At 49.0% G+C, this 21304-nt stretch overlaps 1 protein-coding gene across 2 annotated transcripts in view; it reads right to left on the reverse strand.

The window, feature by feature from the left end:
• ZBTB47 (zinc finger and BTB domain containing 47) overlaps positions 1 to 14302 on the reverse strand; it is a 92162-nt gene extending 77860 nt beyond the window's left edge. Inside the window, exon 1 of one of the 2 annotated variants that reach the window (XM_030549926.1) lies at positions 13702 to 14302. Coding sequence is in view for 1 of the 2 variants with exons in the window: in XM_030549928.1 (XP_030405788.1) it covers positions 13702 to 13704 (3 nt within the window). In the remaining variant the exon portion in view is untranslated. The remainder of the gene's footprint in view (positions 1 to 13701) is intronic. The other variant, XM_030549928.1, reaches the window with a different exon arrangement.
• Between the last annotated feature and the right edge of the window lie 7002 nt (positions 14303 to 21304).

Below are 21304 nucleotides of genomic sequence, written 5' to 3' on the forward strand. Positions count from 1 at the left end.
CACTCATTCAGGAGCTCTCAGTCCAGGGGGGTCATGATCACCCTGCTCTCCCCTACTGCTAGCTGGGAGGGGGTTGAGAACCACAGGCTTCCTGGTATTCAGTGCTCCCTTTTCCCAAGTAACCCCCTCGGCTCTGTTGCATTCGAGGCCCGGATCCTGCCCCCATAGCGGGCAGTGGGAGTTTTGCCTTCCATAGCAAAAGGGCCAGTCCCTAACGGACTGAGAAAAAGCAGCGGAGGGAGATCAAGGGGAGAAATGAGGACAAAACCCAACACTTACTTCCCCCGCCTGGGCTGTGGGCCAGGTGTCTGAGCAAGAGGCCGGCTCACCAACCATCCCTGACAGCAGGCGGGCCAAGGCCAGCTGGGGAGAAGCGGCTGGAGGCCAGCCCCTCCCTCCTGGCACGGGCCATGCTGCAACCGAGAAAGGACACAGGGCCAGGCCGCCCACAGCTCTCTCGCAGCCTGGGCAGAGTCAGGGAAGTCTCCAAACGTCACACAGCTGTTTTGAAAACAATCCCGTTCCTCAACCCCCATCACATTACAGAGGCTGAGATTCTGGGTGTGCTGGCACCAGCCACAGCGCAGGCAGCCCTGCAGGAGCTGGGCAAAGTGCTTGCTCTGAGGACTCCCCTATAGGGTTTTTACAGAGCCCGTGCACCCCAGCAGGAGAGAATCCTTCCCAAGCTCTTGCTGGGTACCTTGTAACATGGGCCCAGATAGCACCAAGCTGAGGTGATGTCCAGGCCCGATGCTCACCGCCATCCCCAGCCCATCACCCTATGAATGACCCCTGTGCTGATCAGCTGTTAGTGAGCAAATGCAGCACTGCTGGACGGTGCCCAACTGAGAACCCTGGAGACTTCTTGTCCCGCTAGGGACGTTACCTAGAGCTGCGCTCCCATCTCTCCAAGAGAGGAACAGCTCGGTGGTTTGAGCATTGGCCTCCTAAACCCAGGGTTACGAGTTCAATTCTTGAGGGGGCCATTATAGGGATCTGGGGCAAAAATCTGTCAGGGGGTTGAACTAGGTGACCTCCTGAAGTCACTTCTAACCCTCTTAATCTATGATTCTAAAGCAAAGATCACACAGAGCCTGCCTGCTTTCATTAGACACATGAACCACAGGCCAGCTTCAAGCAAAAGGCTCCTGACCCTGGAGCCAAGGGATGGGGTTTTGCAGCAAAACAACACTTGTGTCCACAGACTTTCAGCTCCAGAATCAGATGGGAACTCTGAGAACCAGACTGAATTTTACTGCGAGATCTGTGAATTCAGTCAGGGGAAGAGGATGTGGGGCTAGAGGCTGCTAACACGTGTGGAGCGAAACACAAGGCCCATTCCTGCAAACCCCTGTTCTATTCAGGGTCTTATTATTTGTAGTAGGGTAGCACCTAGGACTCCCCAACAAGGGCCCGCTTGTGCCAGGCGCTGTACAGACATGTAATAAAGATGCCAGTCCCCACCCCAGAATATTCAGCATGGAGGAGTCAGACTAGTGTGACCAGATAGCATATGTGAAAAATTGGGACAGGTCTGGGGGCGGGGTGGTAATAGGTGCCTGTATGAGAAAAAGCCCTGACTATCAGGACTATAAAAATCCTGTCACCCTAGGTCAGACAGCACATGACAGGTGGACAAGACAGGCAAAGGGGGAAGAGAGAGACAAGTGGGTGAGCTAATGAAACAAAGTAAGTCCCAGCTCACCACTTGCCTGACCAGTGGCCAAACAGATGCAATTCGTAGGCATCAGAGCCGAGGAAGATTTTAAAGACAGATTTAAAAGGAGGATAAGGCAGTGGCTTTTACAGATTTATGGTTCTTCTACTGCGCCCATCACCCAAGAATTTAATGGATTCCTTGAAGGCGCCTAAGTAGCATCTGTCATGTCGTGCAATCAACAAAGTCCTCAGTCAATGAGGTCCACATGGCTCTGCCTTTAACCTAGTGCCCGGATGAATTCCAACACATTCATTTCACGACAGGAAGATTGCGACGGCTGCATTGAGAGCTCGGCTCTCCCAGCAGATCAATGCAGCATTATTAAGCCCAGATGTGTCTGAGAGCGAGGCAAGGGGCAGCATGTGATGTTCTCCCTCACCAAGGCGAAACGGAATAAGTCACATTAAGGATGGCACTAACAGCACACACAGAGATAAGCATCGTCTAATCTACAGAGCTGCTGGCAGGCAAAGGAAGATCCTGGGCCCTCTGCCCATTGTTGGAGAGGGGTTCATTTATTGCAGTGGCTTAAAAGCTGCATCCAACTTACACTAAGAGCTTGTGGAGAACAGGGGAGCAGCACTCGTTGGCTGGGCTGTAATCAAAACCATGCAGGGCTGTTCAGCGGCTGGCGATCCTCCCTCCCCCTTTCTCCTAGCTGCAGTTTTGAGCTTCTCTATTTCTAGTCAAGCATTTTCCCTCTTTATGCCACAGGGGACAGACCTTTTCATGGCAGTCCCACAGCTTCCCAAACCATGACAGTCTCCCTGCAGGGTCCATTAGGCACCAAAGTAGCCTCTGAGGCAGCAGAGCAAGACAGTGGACATGGAAACATCAAAAGGATCAGAACATAATGGCCATACTAGATCAGGCCAAAGGTCCGTCTAGCCCAGTATCCCGTCTTCTGACAGTGGCCAGTGCCAAGTGCCCCACGGGGAATGAACAAAACGGGGCAGTTATCAAGTGTTCCATCCAGGAGTGACGGAAGGTCCCTAAAAGTGAAAGACCCACTGGTGCCCAAACCATGGGCCCGACCCCCTTTGTCAGCGAATCTCCACCCTTGCACTGGACATTCCCCTCAAGGCCCCACCCCTATGCCACCCTTTCCCCTGAGGCTCCTATCCCCCACCCCCAGCCACGGTCCCTTAGCCGGCCCTGTTCCAGCGCCCCTGCATCCATCCCATCATCCAGTCCCAGCTTCTGGCAGTCAAATGTTTAGGGACACCAAGAGCATGGGGATGCATCCATGACCATGTTGGCTAATAGCCATTGATGGACCTTTCCCCCATGAATTTATCAAATTCTTTTTTGAACCCAGTTGTACTTTTGGTCTTAACATCCCCTGGCATCGGGTTCCACAGGTTGGCAGGGCGTGGTGTAAAGAAATACAGAAGCCTTTTGTTTGTTTCCAACCTGCTGCCTACGAATGTCAGTCGATGACCCTGGTTCTTGTGTTAGGAGAAGGAGTAAATAACACTTCTTTATTCACCTTCTCCACACCAGGCAGGATGGTACAGGCCTGTATCATATCCCCCCTTAGTTGTCTCTTTTCCCAGCTGAACAGTCCCAGTGTTTTTACCCTCTCCTTGGCAGGCTACGCAAATCTCTTCTGTGCTGCACCAGCGGCTCCTTCACATTGGTGGAGCTGGGGCTGGAGTTCACGATGCCAGGGAAAATCCCTGTGGCCAGCAGCCCCCGAAGCACCCAGCCCAGACAGGTCAAGTGAGCAGCTATGCGTGTACAGCAAAGGCAATGCATGCAGGGAGCACATCGAATGTACTCCCAGGCCCGTCACAGTCAGGGGCAATCGTGCCGCTGGTCTCAGTGCGAACAGGAATGGATGCCAACCACGCAGTGAATCGAGCCAGAGACTGAACCAGGACACCAGTGAAGAGACCGCGGTGCAGGTCTCAGCCCAGCCAGCCGGGCAAAGCAGGCTGGACCATGAGATGTACTGCAGCTGCTGGAGGGAGCAGCCCTGCAGACCCCAAGATCTTGACTACACAAGGAGGGCTTGACCGATGTGGTTGTTACCAGTATTGCTGTGCCAGCAGAACCCTCTAGTGTGGACGCAGTTACACCAATACAGCTTATGGTGAACTGGCCAGAGCTATCCTGATATAACAGTGTCTACACGGGAGGGTTTTGACAGCATAGCTGTGTCAGTGAAAAGCCTCGTGCACCTCTAACTAAACACTTCTTAACTGTAGATTTGCCCTTTGTAAATCAAACCCTCCCTGCTGTCAGTGGGCCAGGAACAAGGTGAGCAGGACTGCCCCCTGCTGGGGAGGATGAGGGCCATGTGCGTGCAGCACTGCCCCCGATGGGGAGAATCAGGGTCACGTGTGTGCATGCACATGTCTACACTGCAAAGAAAAGCCCACGGTGCTGGGTCTCAGAGCCCAGGTCAATGGGCTGAGTTAATTTGGGCTTGGGTTGGAGCCTGGGCTCTGAAAAGCGAGAATGGGGGAGGCTCTTGGTGCCTGGGCTCCAGCTCAGATGGCTACACTGCTGTCTGTAATCCCTGCAGCCCCCACCCGAGTCAGCTGCCCCAGGCTCTGAGACCTGGCACCACACTGCAGTGTAGACGTACCCTGTGCATGTGTGTGAAGCACTGGCCCCTCCTGAGGAAAACCAGAGCCCCATGCACATACACATGCACCTAGCGGGGGGGGGGGGGGGGGCGGAGAGAAGAGTTCATAAGCTCACTACCTGTCAGCAGGGAAATGGCTCTTTTCCCCCAAGGCTGGGATGTGAGAGAGGAAGGGGATTAAGACAAAACGTCCTCTCCAGCAGCCCAGGGGCCTTTAAACCAACAGAGCAGCCGGCTTTCCCCTGTGGGACAACTGTCCACAGAGAAGGATGATGTGAAGGTAACGTCACTACACCTGCTCCCTGCATCTCGTGTTAGTAAGGGTCTGTCAAGATTAGGACAAGGGACGAGGTGAGGTGACACCGAATTCCTTCCCAGAGTCTAGACACTCTAGAATAACCTAAATTACACTAGGTTTCACTCTGGTTGGCTCTGCAGAACCGTCACAGAGCTGCAAGACGGCAAGCCATGGTCTGTTCTGCTTCATGCAGCTATAATGCCACCAGCTACTTGCCAGCTACAGAATGGTTATTGCTGGGGATAACCGGGATAGACAAGCCCCGCTGGGAAGCTGAGGTTCTTCCTGATGAATGGAGAAGCCTCAGTCATCAGCTTTGGCAGAATTTAAGCTTCCATTTAAAAAAACGGTTTTCAGTATTATGGTTGCAAACAGAGGTTAACAAAGGTCACCGATGCCTACTAGCCTAGGGATTAAGATTACTAGCTGGGGGGCGGGGTTATAGAAAACGGAGCTGACACCCCTACTCCCAGAGCACCACACTCTCCCACGTAAAGGAATTAAATCATCGAGTCTTGCCACGAAGCCCTGATTCAGCAATGCACTTAAGCAAACGCATAAGGGTGAGGTTTTCCAAGAGCACCCAAGTGATTTGGGCACATAAGCCCTATTGAAAGCCAACGTGACTTGTGCATCTAACTCACTTAGGCGCTTTTGTAAACTCAACCAAGTTCTTTGTCTTAATTATGACACACTAGTATCAAACCTTCTATTTCATTTTTACCAAGAGGAACTTCTTGACAGGGCTGACTAGAAAACACCCATGAAAACAAAAAATCCAACTAAAAGAAAGTGGAAGAAGATATACATTTTGGGGGGAAATTTTTGAGGATTCCTTTTTTTCTGGCCAGCCGCCATCAACAAGCAGGAAAGGGGATTTGTTGAAAATATGTGCTGAATATCACTGGTATTTCTAAGCATATAGTCACACTGCAAGTGAAGGGGTGATTGTAGTACAGATAGATTAAAGCTAGCACAGTTGCATCTAACAAACAGGGTAACAACTGTAGCGTAGACGTGGAGGCGGAGGATTCAGCATGGGCTAGCAGTTTGAGTACAAACCGGGTACATACTCTGGTTGCTGGCCCATGCTGCCATGTCTGCATTACAATTGGTCTGCCCGCTAGCAACATCAAAACCTATCTGTGCTCCAGTAAGATAGTCACTAGAAGTGTAAACATACCCTTAGTGGGCCTGTCAAGCTATAGAGTTGGAGGAATGCTGCACACGTTAGCTGATGAATTCTGAGCCTAGACTAGGTTTGCTGAAAGCTACCTAGGGCAGGAAGGGACTCACTGAATCTGGTCCCCTGCTATCATCAGAATGGCCACACTGGGTCAGACCAATGGTCCACCAATCCCAGAATCCAGTCTTCTGACAGTGGCCAATGCCTGGTGCTTTGGATGGAATGAACAGAACAGGTAATCATAGAGGGATCCCATCCCCTGCTGTCCACTCCCAGCTTCTGGCAGTCAGAGGCTAGGGACACCTGGAGCACAAGGTTGCGACCATCTCGACTAATAGCCATCAATGGAATTATCCCCCACGTACTTATCTAATTCTTTGTTCAGCCCCATTATAGTTTTGGCCATCACAACATCCCCTGGCAATGAGTTCTACAGGTTGACAGGCAGCTCCGTCATGTCATCCTGTTCATGCAACTGATCCAGCTCCATCTTAAAACCAGTGAGGTTTCTTATCCCCACTGCTCCTACAGGGAAGCTGTTCACGGAACCTCACTCCTCTGATGGTTAGAAACCTTCTTCTGACCGCCAAGCTCAGAGCACTCATAACTAGTTTATCCCCATTCGTTCTTGTGCCAGCACTGTCCTTTAGCATACACAGCTCTTCTCCCTCCCACGTGCTCCCTGCCCTACGATATTTAGAGAGCCCAATCCTATCCCCTCTCTGCTTTCATTTTACAATTCTCCCTGCTGGGAAGGATGACAGTGATGTCCTGGGGTGACCAATCCAGGGCTCCATTTTTCAAATCAGCCACTGGCTAGCCAGGGTCTGAAATCTGAAAAAAGAAATGCCAGCCCCTCTAGTTACCAGCCTAAGGCGTTACAGTGGCTTATGGTGCAATTTATGCCAGGGACGGGAGGTAAAGGAGAGAAGTAGAGGCCATGGTAAGACTCAGAGCTCACTGTCTTCTTACAGAGCTGCTGACCACCAGTGAACCGAATGAAGGTGCCAATCGTGGCAGCACAGTACCCCGGCTGTCTAGGAACGGGATCTCAAGCGGAGCAGGGTTGAGCCTGTTTGGCAGAGGAATGAAACATGAAGCAGGAAGCGGCATCGGTGAGGCACTGTAGGAAGGAAACCCTATCCTGCTGTGCAATGATCCAGATCAATCTGTATTATGATATTGCCTATATAAGACCAGGGCTCCACAGTGCTAGGCGTCGTACAGACATGTAACAAGAGATAGTCCTTACCCACCAAGGACTTCCAAGCTAAACAGACAGGACAGGCAAAGAGAAGGTGTAACTTGCCCCATGTCACAGTAGAACACGGCATTGCTGGGACTAGATTATAGATCTTTTGACTCCCAGCCAGATGCCCTACCCACTAGATTGTGCTGCTATTCACAGAGCTGCAGGGGCAAGGGAGAGGAAATTCCTTCCTAACCCCCACCAGCAATGAGGCTTAACCACCCCTCTAGCTAAGGAGTTATGCTGGGCTTGTCATTCTGGTATCCAAGAACCTTAACAAGACAAAGACGTTTCTTTAACACACATGGCTCTCCCGTCCCTTCGCTCCCAAGGTACAGATACGCAATTGTTGGTTGGTTTTAAATTGCTGTTTATCATCATCACATTATTCAGTCCTTTTAAAACAAATGTTTAAACCACAGATTTAAAAAAAAAAAACACACAACAAACGAACTAGATACGTTCATGGAGGATAGGTCCATAGATGGCTATTAGTCAGGATGGGCGGCGGTGATGTCCTTAGCCTGTTTGCCAGAAGCTGGGAATGGGTGACGGGATGGATCACTTGATGATTCCCTGTTCTATTCACTCCCTCTGGGGCACCTGGCATTGGCCACTGTCAGAAGACAGGATACTGGGCTGGATGGACCTTTGGTCTGACCCAGTATGGCCGTTCTTATTTTGTCTCCATGCATCAAAGGTTTGGACAAACCTAATCAGGGCTCTGATTAGGGCTAGATCCCCGTTAATGCTGAGATCTGTTATCTGGTGTCTAAAATATACTATTTCAGAGCCACAAAATTGCTAGAGTGGTGAAAGGCTGAGCACAGAACTTCCCAGACATACAGCTACCGCACAGAATTTGTCAAGTAAAAGTATCTTGCCTGCACAGTTTCCATACAGCCTTTTGTCTCCTTCAGAACTTTCTATCCCAGAACGGGAATCTGTCTCAGCTACTGACACCATTTATCATCATTTTAATTTCACCTTGGCTGATGCTCCTCAGAGGTCTGACTCACCCGTTTGCGAAGATCAACCAGAGTATTAATTTAACATTGGATACGCCTTTATGTGGGGACTGCATATGCCCCTGGAGTGGAACGGAGTTAACCTAATAGATACTTTCCACCTCTAGCTGCCAGGATCCAAAACCTAGCCTCCCAACTTGACTTTCTACCAAGGTATGCAAATCAGATTTCCCTTCACTTTGCAGAAGTATCTGGAAGATGAGCCAGTCCTCTCTCCAGCTCCTGCCAGTCAACGGGTTTAACAATTTTAGGAAGGCACATCAAAATCGAGTAACTTATTTTTTATTGCCACTGTCCAGCAAATTCAGCAACTTTGAAAGAGAGGCTTTAATCAGATTGGTTATTAATCTTCGCTCCGTAGGGAAGGACAGACTGCTGTATGGTACTGGAAAAGATAATTTAAAAAAGCCTCTTACTGATTGCAATTAAGCACTCTGCACACCTGGCTAAGAGTACTCACCTCAGGGCATCATTCCCCTGACCCCCTGCAAGCTCCTGCCAAACTGCAGTTCTGCAAAGGAGGTCCCTTCCCAATGTGCCACACCCTTACCTCAAAGGTGGTGTCACTTCTCTATTCCAGCCACTGTCGCTGTAAACCAGCTGCTGTTCACCCCTTTACATATCCCTCAGCGTCTGGGTTTTCTGCTGCATGTTGTACAGGGCATATGCATGATCTTAGCTCACAGAGAGCCGATGCTTTCCAGGCGCTATGTACTTCTATTATGAGACGTGAACTAACCTTCCGAGCCCCTTTGCAAGTCAAACACAAACCCTCTCTCCCATTGTACAATTGGGGGAATGGAGGCACAGAGCAGCTAGGGTTCCACTCCTGCAAAAAACTCAAGCATGTGCTTAGCTCAGTGGTCCCCAAACTTTTTACCTCGCACCCAGCACCTTACCTGCGTAGCCGCAGCTGGGGGGAGGGGGGCAGGCACGGACAGGAGTAAGGAGGCTAAGGCTGGTGCCATGGCTGGAGGTAGGGGCAGAGCCGAGGCCTAGGCTGGCAGTTGGAGTCCCGGAGTGGCCGCTAGGGCCCAGAATAGAGCAGAGCGGAGCTCCCTCCCTACCCCCGTGGGGGCTGGCCCATGCCCCAGCCATGTCCCGCCCATGCCCCAGGCATGTCCCGCCAAACATTCCTCCATGCCCCCTCTAGGGGGGCACCCCCCCAGTTTGGGGACCTCTGGCTTAGCTATAAGTCTGTGAGCAGTGCCACTGACTCCGGCAAGAGTTCTGCTGGATAAAGACCTTACTGACTCGAAGGAGTTAACGGCAGGATTCAATCTCGGGAGCCCCTGACTCCCGCTGCCCCCTGCTCAGACCAGATCCTGGTCATTTTTGCTACAAGAGAACTTCACATCTAAGTACAGTGAGTGGTACCCAGCTGTGGCAGTGAAACCTTCTGTTTCCAAAGGCGGTTTCATGTGCTGAGAGCTTGCAGGGCTGGGACCAGATTCTCCCAGGACCCAATCCTGTTCCTGTGGAAGCCAGTGGCAATACTCTCTCTGATTTCAATAGTGTAAACGCAAGGCCTCAGAGCTTTGGGCTTTTCACATCTTTGTTGCTCCACCAACAACTCACATGCATCACCCTTTCCAGGGGTCACATCTTCATGGATCCTTAACTGCTGGATATAAGTGGGCATCAGAAGATGCCTCAACAAGGCTGAAGTTGTTCAGGCAGGAGGAGGGGGAAGGGGGAAAAGAATCTATAGATCACAAAGGGGGGGGAATCCCTACAGACAGTCCCTGTTTTCCCCAGCACCCGTTCTCCCCACACATACAGTATTTCAGCTGCAAGCATTAAAGGAAGTCAATAGGAGCTTTATTATAGACAGACAGATGAAGGATCAAACCCTAAATGCCACAACATTATGCTGTCATGTTCATCCTTCAGCTTAACTCATGCTGTCAGAGGGACTACTCGAGGGTAGAAGGCTACAGCACATGCACAGGCAATCTGTGATACAAGTAACAGAGAGACGTGGGAGTTTCCTCATTTACTCTTGGCGTATGAGGCATGGCTGCATTTAAAACAAACAAACAAAAAAAAAACAAGAAAAAAGTTTACATATAAAGAGGAGAGAGACCAAGCAATGCACCCTTCCCATATTCCCTTCTAAACTGACAAACTGAAATGCAACAGCTCCAAAGACGGATTAGTTTTATCGTCTAGTGAGATACAGTGGCTCACGTACACGCATTCAGAAAGCATTTCATGTGAGATGTTCAAAGAACGGCTGATGGTCTGACACATTCAGTTCATATGCAAAAAGGTTTATTCTCATTTTCCTTAAGCAGATCTTCTGTACCTTAATTCCGTATCTTAAAAATAACCAATATTTAATTTACTCACAAGCGACAATCTCCTCCATCTCTCATGCACTAGAAATTTCAAAGACAGCATCACGTTATTTTCATAAACTACATTACATGGCTTTCCTATATGCAGGGGAATGGAAATACTGGGCTGTTTGACTTTTATTATTCCAGCATTTGCCTTACAACATTTGACTATGTGATAAACTTCTTGCAAAGAAAACAAAGATAAGCTACATCTCTAAGGAAGCAAAAGATTGTACAAATCTGTTAGGTTACCTTTTGGGAACACACCAACAAAAGCGTGTTCCACTGCATTTACTATTCCTCAAAACCAGATCCATCTGACTTGATAAATTGCAATAGTAGGAGTGCTACCAGCTGAATCATTTGCATTGCAGAAAGTTGTATTTCAGGTCCAAAAACATTACATTAAAAGGACATTGAGATTAAAAAAAAAAAATCCTTCCCATAAAACAGCTTTCCTATGTTACTTAATAATCTTGAGACCGGTTGGCCGGACAGTGAAACTCAACTGGTCAGTTTCACTTCCCGGTTCTCAAGCACTTAGCTGGATCTGCCCTGTTTGGATGGCAAACTCTTCAGGGGGAATGCTTCAATCCAAACCAAGCCCGTGATCTGATCCATGTGGCGGGGCCTAAGACCCACAAAGACTCCCATTCAAGCCAAGACTGCAGCATGAGAGTCCAAAACAGCTTCTCTCATTTCAGTTTATTTAAAAAAAAAATTCATAAACATTATTCATATTTGTAGTGTAAAACTTCATGGGCACAAAATTACCCAGCAGTGTTCCTCTAAACGCTGATCCTAAAGAGGCTACTGAATCTCACCAGGCCACTACTTAGGGTGACCAGAAGTCCTGATTTTTGGGTCTTTCTTCTTATATAGGCTCCTATTACCTCCCACCTCCTGTCCCGATTTTTCACACTTGCTGCCTGGTCACCCTACCACTACTGCACTCCACTGTCAGCGTTAATTTTCAGTAAGCAAGGAATCAGGCACTCCGATTAGGCTTCTCCTGTCCACACGGAGTACAGTGTCTTCAGGGACTGTCTCTTACTCTGTACAGTGCCGAGCGCAATAGGGCCCCATTCTCAGCTGGCTGCTCGGTGCTACTATAATACTAATAATGAACCGATCCTTCTACCCACCAACTTCAACGGAGCCCACCATTGACCACACAGCCCCTCCATATGGGCCCCATTGCAGGATCAGGGCCGTAGCATGGGTCAGTGCGCTGCCAAGCAGGTTCCACAGAGGCTTGTAAAGGGAAGCACTTAGCACATCCCAGTAATTATCTCACACATCCCAGAGTGGGGCCTCATTAATATGAAAATAATAACAACCTGGGCAAACCGAGCACTTTATTGCTATTTCCTAAAAGCTACTCAAATTGTCAGCTGTATTATTATGGGCATGGTGCCATCGCTCTGGCAATAACATAAGAGTAGACTTTTACTGAAAGAGAGGGGAAAAAGGAGCCACAGAATATTTGTTTGGTGAGATCCATGGATTATTGTCCTCATTAGTAGCAGATTTCCTGGAGAATACGCTGCTGAGCTCTCTTTAGATGAGGGGATTTCTGTTTACATGTTTCACTATTTAGTTGAAGGCCTGCATTCTACAAGGATAAACCACTCAGTTGCAAAAGTCTGCACCTCAAGCATGTCACCACTACAGGGCCGGCACCTACACCCCTCGCAAACCCTGAACTCCCACCAACCTCAAAGGAAGTTTGTTGCTGCTCAAACTGGGCCCAAATCCGCAATCCCAGCAACCGCAATCAAAACGGCCCAACCTAAGCCTATGCAGCTATCGACACAGATCCATACAGCACCACTCATGGGATAAATGCCTATATATATTCATATACATCAGTGATTTGATTCCGATTTCACTGACACCACCACGTTCCCAACTTCCCTGTGATGATTTGCACCGGCGTGAAGGCAGAATGAAGCCCTTAAGTCAGCCATTATGGAATAACATATTAGATTCCAACCTCACATCAACTTGCAAAATCAGACACTAATGGAAAGTGAAATGCACTGCATGACACTGGGATATACGTAAACCCAAATTCAACTCCATACATTCCATCCCTGGCACAGTATTCATGCCCCTCTTGCTAACCAGATCAGGGCAGCAAGCCTGTGGCCCTCAGGGCTTTAAATCTCAAACACCTTCGCAGATGCACTATGAGAAAATATAAGAGAACTTTCCCCAGCACTTCGGACTTAGATGGGAAAATGCTAACCACATATGAAGGGATTGGAGCAGGGAAGAAAGTTGTCTAAAGTAGGGCATCGTCTGGAAGGGGTGGAGGCACTGGGGGAGCTGCTGATGAATGAGTTCTCCATTGGAGTGTTAAGCACAAAGGGAAAAAATAAATCCAACTTGAATATTTTCCACATTCCAGAGAACAAGCTCTGACACCTGCAGGTAAGACCCTCGCCCTCTTAGCCAGAGACAGAAACTGTTGGCAGCCACCTCCAATGGTGTCTAAAACAGTCCCCCCCGCCCCCGCTTCGATTCCTGCCCTTGAGCAGAAACCTGGCCCCTTTCCCCCAGGCCCAACACCGTCCCCTCCGTTTGCTCACATCTGCAATGCAAGTTCCACCACCTCCCCTCTCCTGCAGGGGAGGGGGGAAAACCCAGTACAAACTTGCTCCTTCTTACAAATAAATCCAGCAGAAAAATAACCCAGCCCAAGTCTCACTCCCAAACAGCTAAGCGGGGGGGTGGGTTAGAGGGAAGGGTGTCATTATTTTTATTGCACCCACCTACAAGCAAAATTCTCAGCGCTGCCGGGGGGGGAGGGGAGAGCAGCGGGGCATAAAAAAAATCAACTTGTAATTAAAATGCTTGGATTGTGACCTAATCCTTTGCAAAGACATCAGCCTGCTACGAAGGAATTTTAACTCTTTGCATGCAGCACGACAGCTATTGTTGCTCCAGCTGCATTCCTACTTTGCAAATCCACTTTCAAAATGCAGAGATGCACCGCTCTTCGCATCGTTTTTCCAAACCGCCCAGAAATAAGAGCTCCCCTTCCAACCCTGCCTCTTTATAGTGTGCACGGATCTGTCGTGTCCCTCACACAATCTGTGGATACAGCATGCACATAAAATAAACCATGCACCTCTTTTTAGCCCTCCCCAACCCCCTTCCCCCCCCCCAGCGTGGTTGCAATTATTTAGGCAAGTTTCAGAGGCCTTTGCAAAGTCTGCAACGCCCGGGGAGAAATCAACAAGAGGAAGAATCAGAGAAATGAAAGGTTTGCAGCTCTACCATTTTGATGCAAGGGTCTCAGCTCAAAGGAGTCCTGATCCTCCCCAGCTTGCATGGGATTTTTGCTCTCCATGAAAATGTTGGGTTGGGTGTTTTTAATTTTTTCCCCCTTCTCCTTTCCTCTGCTGCAATCCCCCCTGCTGTGCTCTCTGCCCCGCTTGTGTGTCTGTGCAGCTGCAGCTCTCACATCCCCCTGCTTCTTCACCTCATCCTCATCCTGCCATCGCCATGTTAGCCCTTTAGGAAGAGGGAGGAATGCAGAGCAGAGGCTCCTGCAGCTGCCAGAGCCCAGGGGCTGCTGATTGGAGCCGCCGCATCAGATGGGGCTGTGTCTGGGCCTTTAAAGAGACAGGGCACTTTTTCTGCTGGCTCTGTCACACTCACCCCCCCCACACACTTCTCTTTCTCCTGTACCTGGCACTTATGCCTCTGACACACACACTCACCTCTCTGACTTACCCTCACTGCACACATCTGCTTTTGACACAAATGCACACTCACGCACATCTGTCAGCTCAAACCCCTGTGAGCACTGCTGATGCACACACAGATCTGACACAGGTAACGCTCTGAACACAGCTGACACACACGCACACAAAGCTGACACAGGTACCCCTCTGAACACAGCTGACACGCACACACATCTTACACAAGTACTCCTCTGAACCAGCTCACTCACACACACACACACACACACACACACACACACACACACACACATCTGACACAGGTACCCCTCTGAACACAGCTGACACGCACACACATCTTACACAGGTACTCCTCTGAACCAGCTCACACACACACACATCTGACCCAGGTACCCTCTGAACACAGCCCCACACACACACATCTGACACAGGTACCCCTCTGAACACAGCTGACATACACACCTCACACAGGTACCCCTCTGAACACAGCTCACACACACACATCTGACATAGCTACCCCTATGAACACAGCTCACACACACACACACACACACACACACACACACATCTGACACAGCTACCCCTATGAACACAGCTCACACACAAACACACACATCTGACACAGCTACCCCTATGAACACAGCTCACACACACGCACACACATCTGACACAGCTACCCCTATGAACACAGCTCACACACACGCACACACATCTGACACAACTACCCCTATGAACACAGCTCATACACACACACACACACACACACACACACATCTGACACAGGTACCCCTCTGAACACAGCTCACACACACGCACACAGATCTGAAACAGGTACCCTCTGAACACAGCTCACACACACGCACACACATCTGACACAGGTACCCCTCTGAACACAGCTCACACACACACACACATCTGACACACCTCACATACATGCATCTGATACACACACACATACAGGAAACAGACAGTTCAATCCAATGAGACTAATGGCACGACAAACTATACGTCTGCTGCCAAAATGTAAGAAAATGTCAGGCCCCTCAGAAGAGAGGACATGTAGTCTTTGGGGCTTGAAGCCCCTCAGAAGAGAGGACACGCAGTCTTTGGGGCTTGAAGCCCCTCAGAAGAGAGGACACGCAGTCTTTGGGGCTTGAAGCCCCTCAGAAGAGAGGACACGCAGTCTTTGGGGCTTGAGGCCCCTCAGAAGAGAGGACACGCAGTCTTTGGGGCTTGAGGCCCCTCAGAAGAGAGGACACGCAGTCTTTGGGGCTTGAGGCCCCTCAGAAGAGAGGACACGCAGTCTTTGGGGCTTGAAGCCCCTCAGAAGAGAGGACACGCAGTCTTTGGGGCTTGAGGCCCCTCAGAAGAGAGGACACACAGTCTTTGGGGCTTGAGGCCCCTCAGAAGAGAGGACACGCAGTCTTTGGGGCTTGATTCCCTGAGCCCATTTGGCAGTACTGCTCCAGATCCTCATGCCACCTCGGCCATCTCTCTCCTTCTCCCAAGGTCAGACCCAGAGTCCCCTCATTGCCTGGTGACAAGAAGGCTTAAGATTGAGAAAACCTCTTTCTCACCCATGTATATCTCTAGGTCTCCAGCTCTCCTTGGGCCCACTGATTGCATCACCATTCCCCTCAGGGCTCAGAGTGGACTTTGTGCCTCCCACTGTCCTCTTCTAGGTTCCAGTCACCGAGGCCATAGTTGGCATGAGTCTGACCTGGCTTTGAATATTCCTGCAGGGATGTGGGTCTGCTGCTGTGAGAGACTTCGCTGCAGGGCTCTGCCACAGCCCAGCTTCTTAGCTTCCATTTGTTCTGTGCTAGCTGCTCTCATATCTTGAGCAGTTTCTAGTTTCTTTCGCTGAGGTTGTTTGCTCCATGGGCTGGGAGATTAGTGAGGAGATACTGGAATGGGTGATGCTTTGACTTGGCTTTAACTTCCTGTGCACAGCTTGCTGTCTCCGGTACTTACACCACAGTAGATGGGCACCTCAGATTTTACTGTGTGCATCCTCATACCATCCCTGTGAGGCAGGCCAGGGCTGTTATCCCCATTTCACAGATGAAATTAAAATGAAATTTCCACTAGGAAAGTGGTGAAGCACTGGAATGGGTTACCTAGAGAGGTGGTAGAATCTCCATCCTTAGAGGTTTTAAGGTCAGGCTTGACAAACCCTGGCTGGGATGATTCAGTTGGGAATTGATCCTGCTTTGAGCAAGGGGGTTGGACTAGATGACCTCCTGAGGTCCCTTCCAACCCTGATATTCTGTGATTCAGCTCAGACCTTCAGAGGGTTAGCACAAGCAGGCTTTAATCTGAGCAATACCGTGGAACCCATTTCCTGGATGAGAAGTAAAGCACAGGGTTTGACTTCTTTGTGTTGGTAAAAGATCTGACTGCATCTCCTGCAAGAGAATGAAAGTCCTGGGACTTGATTCTTCACTGCTGTGTGTCACTATTCACACGGGTGCAGAACGAGTTTAAAGTGCTACCATTCTGATCTGAGCATTGTGTGTTCACCTTACATTGGCTGAAATGACTGCACAAGGTCTAGGGGGAATGGACACTAATGTCCTGGCCAAATTACATCCTGCCCACCTAACATTTTCCCTGCGCTTCCACTGGACGCCATTTCCTTGACTTCCTCACTTCTTGATTACACTGCAGCTGCATATCCACAGTGGTTGAAACAATCTTTCTATTATTATCATTTTTATTACCATAGCCCCAGTGTGCTAGGTGCTGTATAAATAGAGTGGGAGACAGTCCCTACCCTGAAGAGTTTACAATCTAAACAGACTGAGGGTAAGAGAGGAAATGGAAACACATACAGATGAAGTGATTTGCCAAGATCATACGCCTGCTCCAGTACTGGGTCCTGCTCCGGTACCCAAGCTGCTAGACCAATCCCTAACTTCCCTCATGAGGCTATTGCTGCTCTTAATTAGTAAATATGGATAAAGGGCTTTGAGATCCTCAGAGGGGGAATGCTGTAGATACACCAAATATTGTAACAGGAAGCACTCTGGTCACTCTGCATTGCTAACAAGGCTTGCAGAGGGAGTGCCTTTTTTACTGGCAGTCATGGAGCAGAGGCATGTGGGCTTTCAATCACTTCTTGCTTGTTATATTGGCTGTCGGTATCCCTGCAAATGCAGCTTTGACTGCACCTGCTAATTACAAAAGGCCAGCAGTGACTTTGTGTAACAAGATTTAGAGCACGTCTCCGAGGGATACGCTCACTCACTTCCCCCCTCGTCTCATTCCCAAAGTCGGAGGTGGATTTTTTTTTTATTTTGTATCTCTTGTTCTGCTCTATTTTGCATGAGACTGAGTGGGTGGTGGGAATTTTTTTCTTTTTATTATTGTCATCTTTCAAAGGGAACGCATTATGAAAGCAGATTTTATCCTGCTTTCTCTGGAAAGCAGGTCGTAAATATTCATATGCAGAGATCCTGCATCCAAAGACTGAGGAAATGAACAGCACTGAAATGACATGGGGCCCAACTCTGCCCCTTGGTTACATGCACTCATTGATCTCAGCACATAACCTAAGGCTGAATTTGGTCCTTAGCGAACCACTCGTGCACCCCCTGCATTCTGCCATGAAGAAGCCTGCCTGGCCACTGGTGTACATTAGAGCAACCTCAGGGCTGCTCTAATTTATGCTATACATGCCAGGGGACAGCTGTAATGCAATGCATGCCAGCCATACCTCAACAGGTCTGCAAGCATGGCTGATACAGGTGCTGGGAGCAGCATAAAGGGTTGTTAGGGCCTGATTCTTGATTACATTATGTCTTTCCACCTGTATCTTAGTTCCCTGCTCTCCTAGAAGCTCTGCTCTGTCATCCTCATGCTGGCAAAATTCCCATTTCTTCAGTGGGATCTTGCCTGGTGAACGGTCTGCAGTTCGGGGCCTCTTGGGAGCAAGCTCAGGGAAGAATCCAAACCGACATGACATTCACCAAAGGGGATTGCCGGCTGCAAAGGGTCACATGCGTGGGGACAAAACAAACTGCAGGCAAATCTGCTTGATCATCTGAGCAAGGGCAAAGGAGTTCACTTAACCCCGTCTCCCAACTGCTCACAGTTATAGCCTCGTCATCCCATAGCTAAAACACCCAATAGATCTAGCACAGAGAATTAAAGAAATTGCTGCAACTCAACAGGACGTTGCTAATAACACAGACTGCAGGCGCTGGAAGAGGCTATCTAGGCTAACATGCTTGCGCTATTTGCTTTATCACAGTCCCACCTTCCTGTCTTGTTTTAACCACACCCTTCTCCTGACACAAATAAGGTTACGTCTTGCACTTGTTTAGATTCTGCTTTGCTTGTCCTGGCAGTAACTCCTTCCAGATGTGTTACTCTTTACATAATATCATTCTAGCCACGTCCTGTACTTATTGTTTCCTGATTTAATTGATGATGTCCCTTTGTTTTTTTAACTCTGCTCCAGTGGGAAAAAATATATATCCTCGTTGGCTTTCACCATTCAGAAAACTTTATCGAGTCCTCCAGTGAGAAATAGTTTGAACACATGCAGCAGCTTTCACTGTGGAAAAAAAAAATCCCAAGTGCTTTGTAAAGCTACATACAGACACATCACTGAAATGCAGCCACCTCTGGGGACTAAGGTGGCAGCCAAGTAGCACAAGTGACGGTGAGTGAAAGTGTGAATGGTGCATGAGCCACAAGGGAATCCAGTTCATTCTGCCATGGCTATATGAGCTCTATAGGCTACACTACACAGCCAATCCAGGGTATAGCGGAATCCAACAAAATAATTCTCTTTGATTGGAAAGCAGGTGGCTACAGCAAATACAAAGGAAGATGCAGTTCCTGCCCTGAAGAGTTTTCATTCTTTAAGCATAAAATTATCAGGCACTCACACTTTACAATGATGCAACCCATCTGCTTTGATCCACTGGCATTAGGCATATTAGAAGACCACCACCAGGTTACAGCCCTGCCTGCCACCATCTTTTTCTGAGCAATGGGACCACCAGAACATGCATTCTGCCGGGGTCTGATGCATTGGCTGGGCCATGGGCTTATTTTGCCTTATGCCCTTGTGCCACTGGTTGAGTCCCTTAAGGTTTTCCATGCATGGATGTGGCATGTGCAGAGCTCATAAGCAAGCCCCATGCTCAGTCTGATGAGGCTCTGAGAAAGGGGAGTTGCAGCCCAGCATGGAGAATCAGGAGAGCTTTGTTCTGTTCCTGGTGGGCTGATACTCTGGCCAAGTCACCAGCAAATGCACACTTCCCTCTCTCTGAAATGATGGCTTAATTCATTACAGTCCCTACAGCTCATGGGGATCATCAGGGGAGAAGGGCAAAGCACTGGGATAAATGATGCAGCCTTGCTGGGTTATTCAAAGTCCTGTAGGATGTTGCTGAGATAGACTATAGGGGTGGACTTCTCCTGAGTCTAAGGCCTACGTTTATAATGGCCTCTTCCTCCCTTCCCCAGCTTCCTACCCAGGGGTATGGAAAGCAGCTGCCTCAGAGGCCATAGCCAAGGCTGGTTCCCAGGGGTCTGATGCCCCATCTGCACAGAGAACATGCCCACGTCCTGGAAAGGTCTCCAAGGACCTGGTGATTCCCGTGACACCATCTGACGCAGCTGGGTTACCTGAATTCGTTTTCAGAATCAGGCTCTCAAAAGCTGTTTCAAGATACAGCCTCGTTCCCTGGGCAGACAAGCCTGCAAACGGCTGGTGCTGTTCTCCCCCTGCTGAGAACGCAGGCGAGGGGGAGTTATCGCCAATGTTTGTACAAACTGAAAGATTATGGCCCGAGCCCGGGAAGAAGATATCATTGCAATCTGAAAGGCTGCCATGAATGTCAAGTCTGTCCTTCCCCTGCTGCTAATCACAGCTCAGGCTGGCCCAGACTCTTGCTGTTTGAATGGGCAGCAGTGACCTCCCAGCCCTGCCGGAGTCATATCTTTATTGTAGGGGTTTATCCTGCTTCCATTAACGTAGGATCTGAGCGCCTTGCTGTCATAAACAGATAGCTAAGGGTTAATGTTCTTTTACCTGTAAAGGGTTAACACAGGGAACCAAACACCTGACCAGAGGACCAATCAGAAAACAAGACTTTTTCAAATCTGAGTGGAGGGAAGTTTTGGGTGTGAGTTCTTTGTTCTTTGTCTTGGGTCTGACCCTCTCGGCTCTGAGAGTGATTTTTCTATCTCCTGCCTTTCTAATCTTCTGTTTCCAAGTTGTAAGTACAAGGATAGTAAGACAATAGGTTTATATTGTTTTTTTGTATTTACATGTGTATAGTTGCTGGAATGTTTTAAATTGTATTCTTTTGGAATAAGGCTGTTTATTCACTTTTTTCTTAAGCAATTGACCCTGTATATTGTCACCGTTATACAGAGCCTATTTTTAATGTCTTTTTTCTTTCTTTTTTATATAAAGCTTTTCTTTTAAGACCTGTTGGAGTTTTTCTTTAGTGGGGACTCCAGGGAATTGAGTCTGCAGCTCACCAGGGAATTGGTGGGAGGAAGAAGTCAGGGGGAAAATCTCTTTGTGTTAGATTTACTAAGCCTGACTTTGCATACCCTCAGGGTGAGGGGGAAGAGAGATTAGCTCTCTCGGTACTTGTGTTTCCAGGACTGGAAGCAGGGAATCTCCTAGGGTCGTCCAGGAAGGGGAGCCTGGGAGGAAGTAACAAGGGAACAAGGGGAGGGGGTTATTTCCCTTTGTTGTAAGACTCAAGGCATCTGAGTCTGGCGGTCCCCCAGGGAGGGTTTTGGGGAGACCACAGTGAGCTAGGCACTGTATAATTCCTAGCTGGTGGCAGCAATTACCAGGTCCAAGCTGGTAACTAAGCTTGGAAGTTTTCATGCTAACACCCATATTTTGGACGCTAAGGTCCAGATCTGGGAAAAAATGTTATGACACTTGCACATCAAATTGAGTGATGTCCCCAGTGGATTCCATGGAGTCTCAGACACTTCTCCCTTTCTGGGGTGAAAACTGCTAGGGGAGAGGTTTTATTTTTGGAAGGGGAGAGTCATTAGCGGAACGGCCTGATTCTCAGACGCATTGAGCACTCATGACTACACTCAATGCCCATTGGAGCTGGAGATGCTCAGGAGCTCTGATTTAGTTGGAAGCAGCTGTCATGTCTACATCATCATGCCTGCCAGCTGGT

The sequence above is a fragment of the Gopherus evgoodei genome, chromosome 2 (genome assembly GCF_007399415.2).
Source record: "Gopherus evgoodei ecotype Sinaloan lineage chromosome 2, rGopEvg1_v1.p, whole genome shotgun sequence".
Lineage (NCBI taxonomy): Eukaryota > Metazoa > Chordata > Testudines > Testudinidae > Gopherus > Gopherus evgoodei.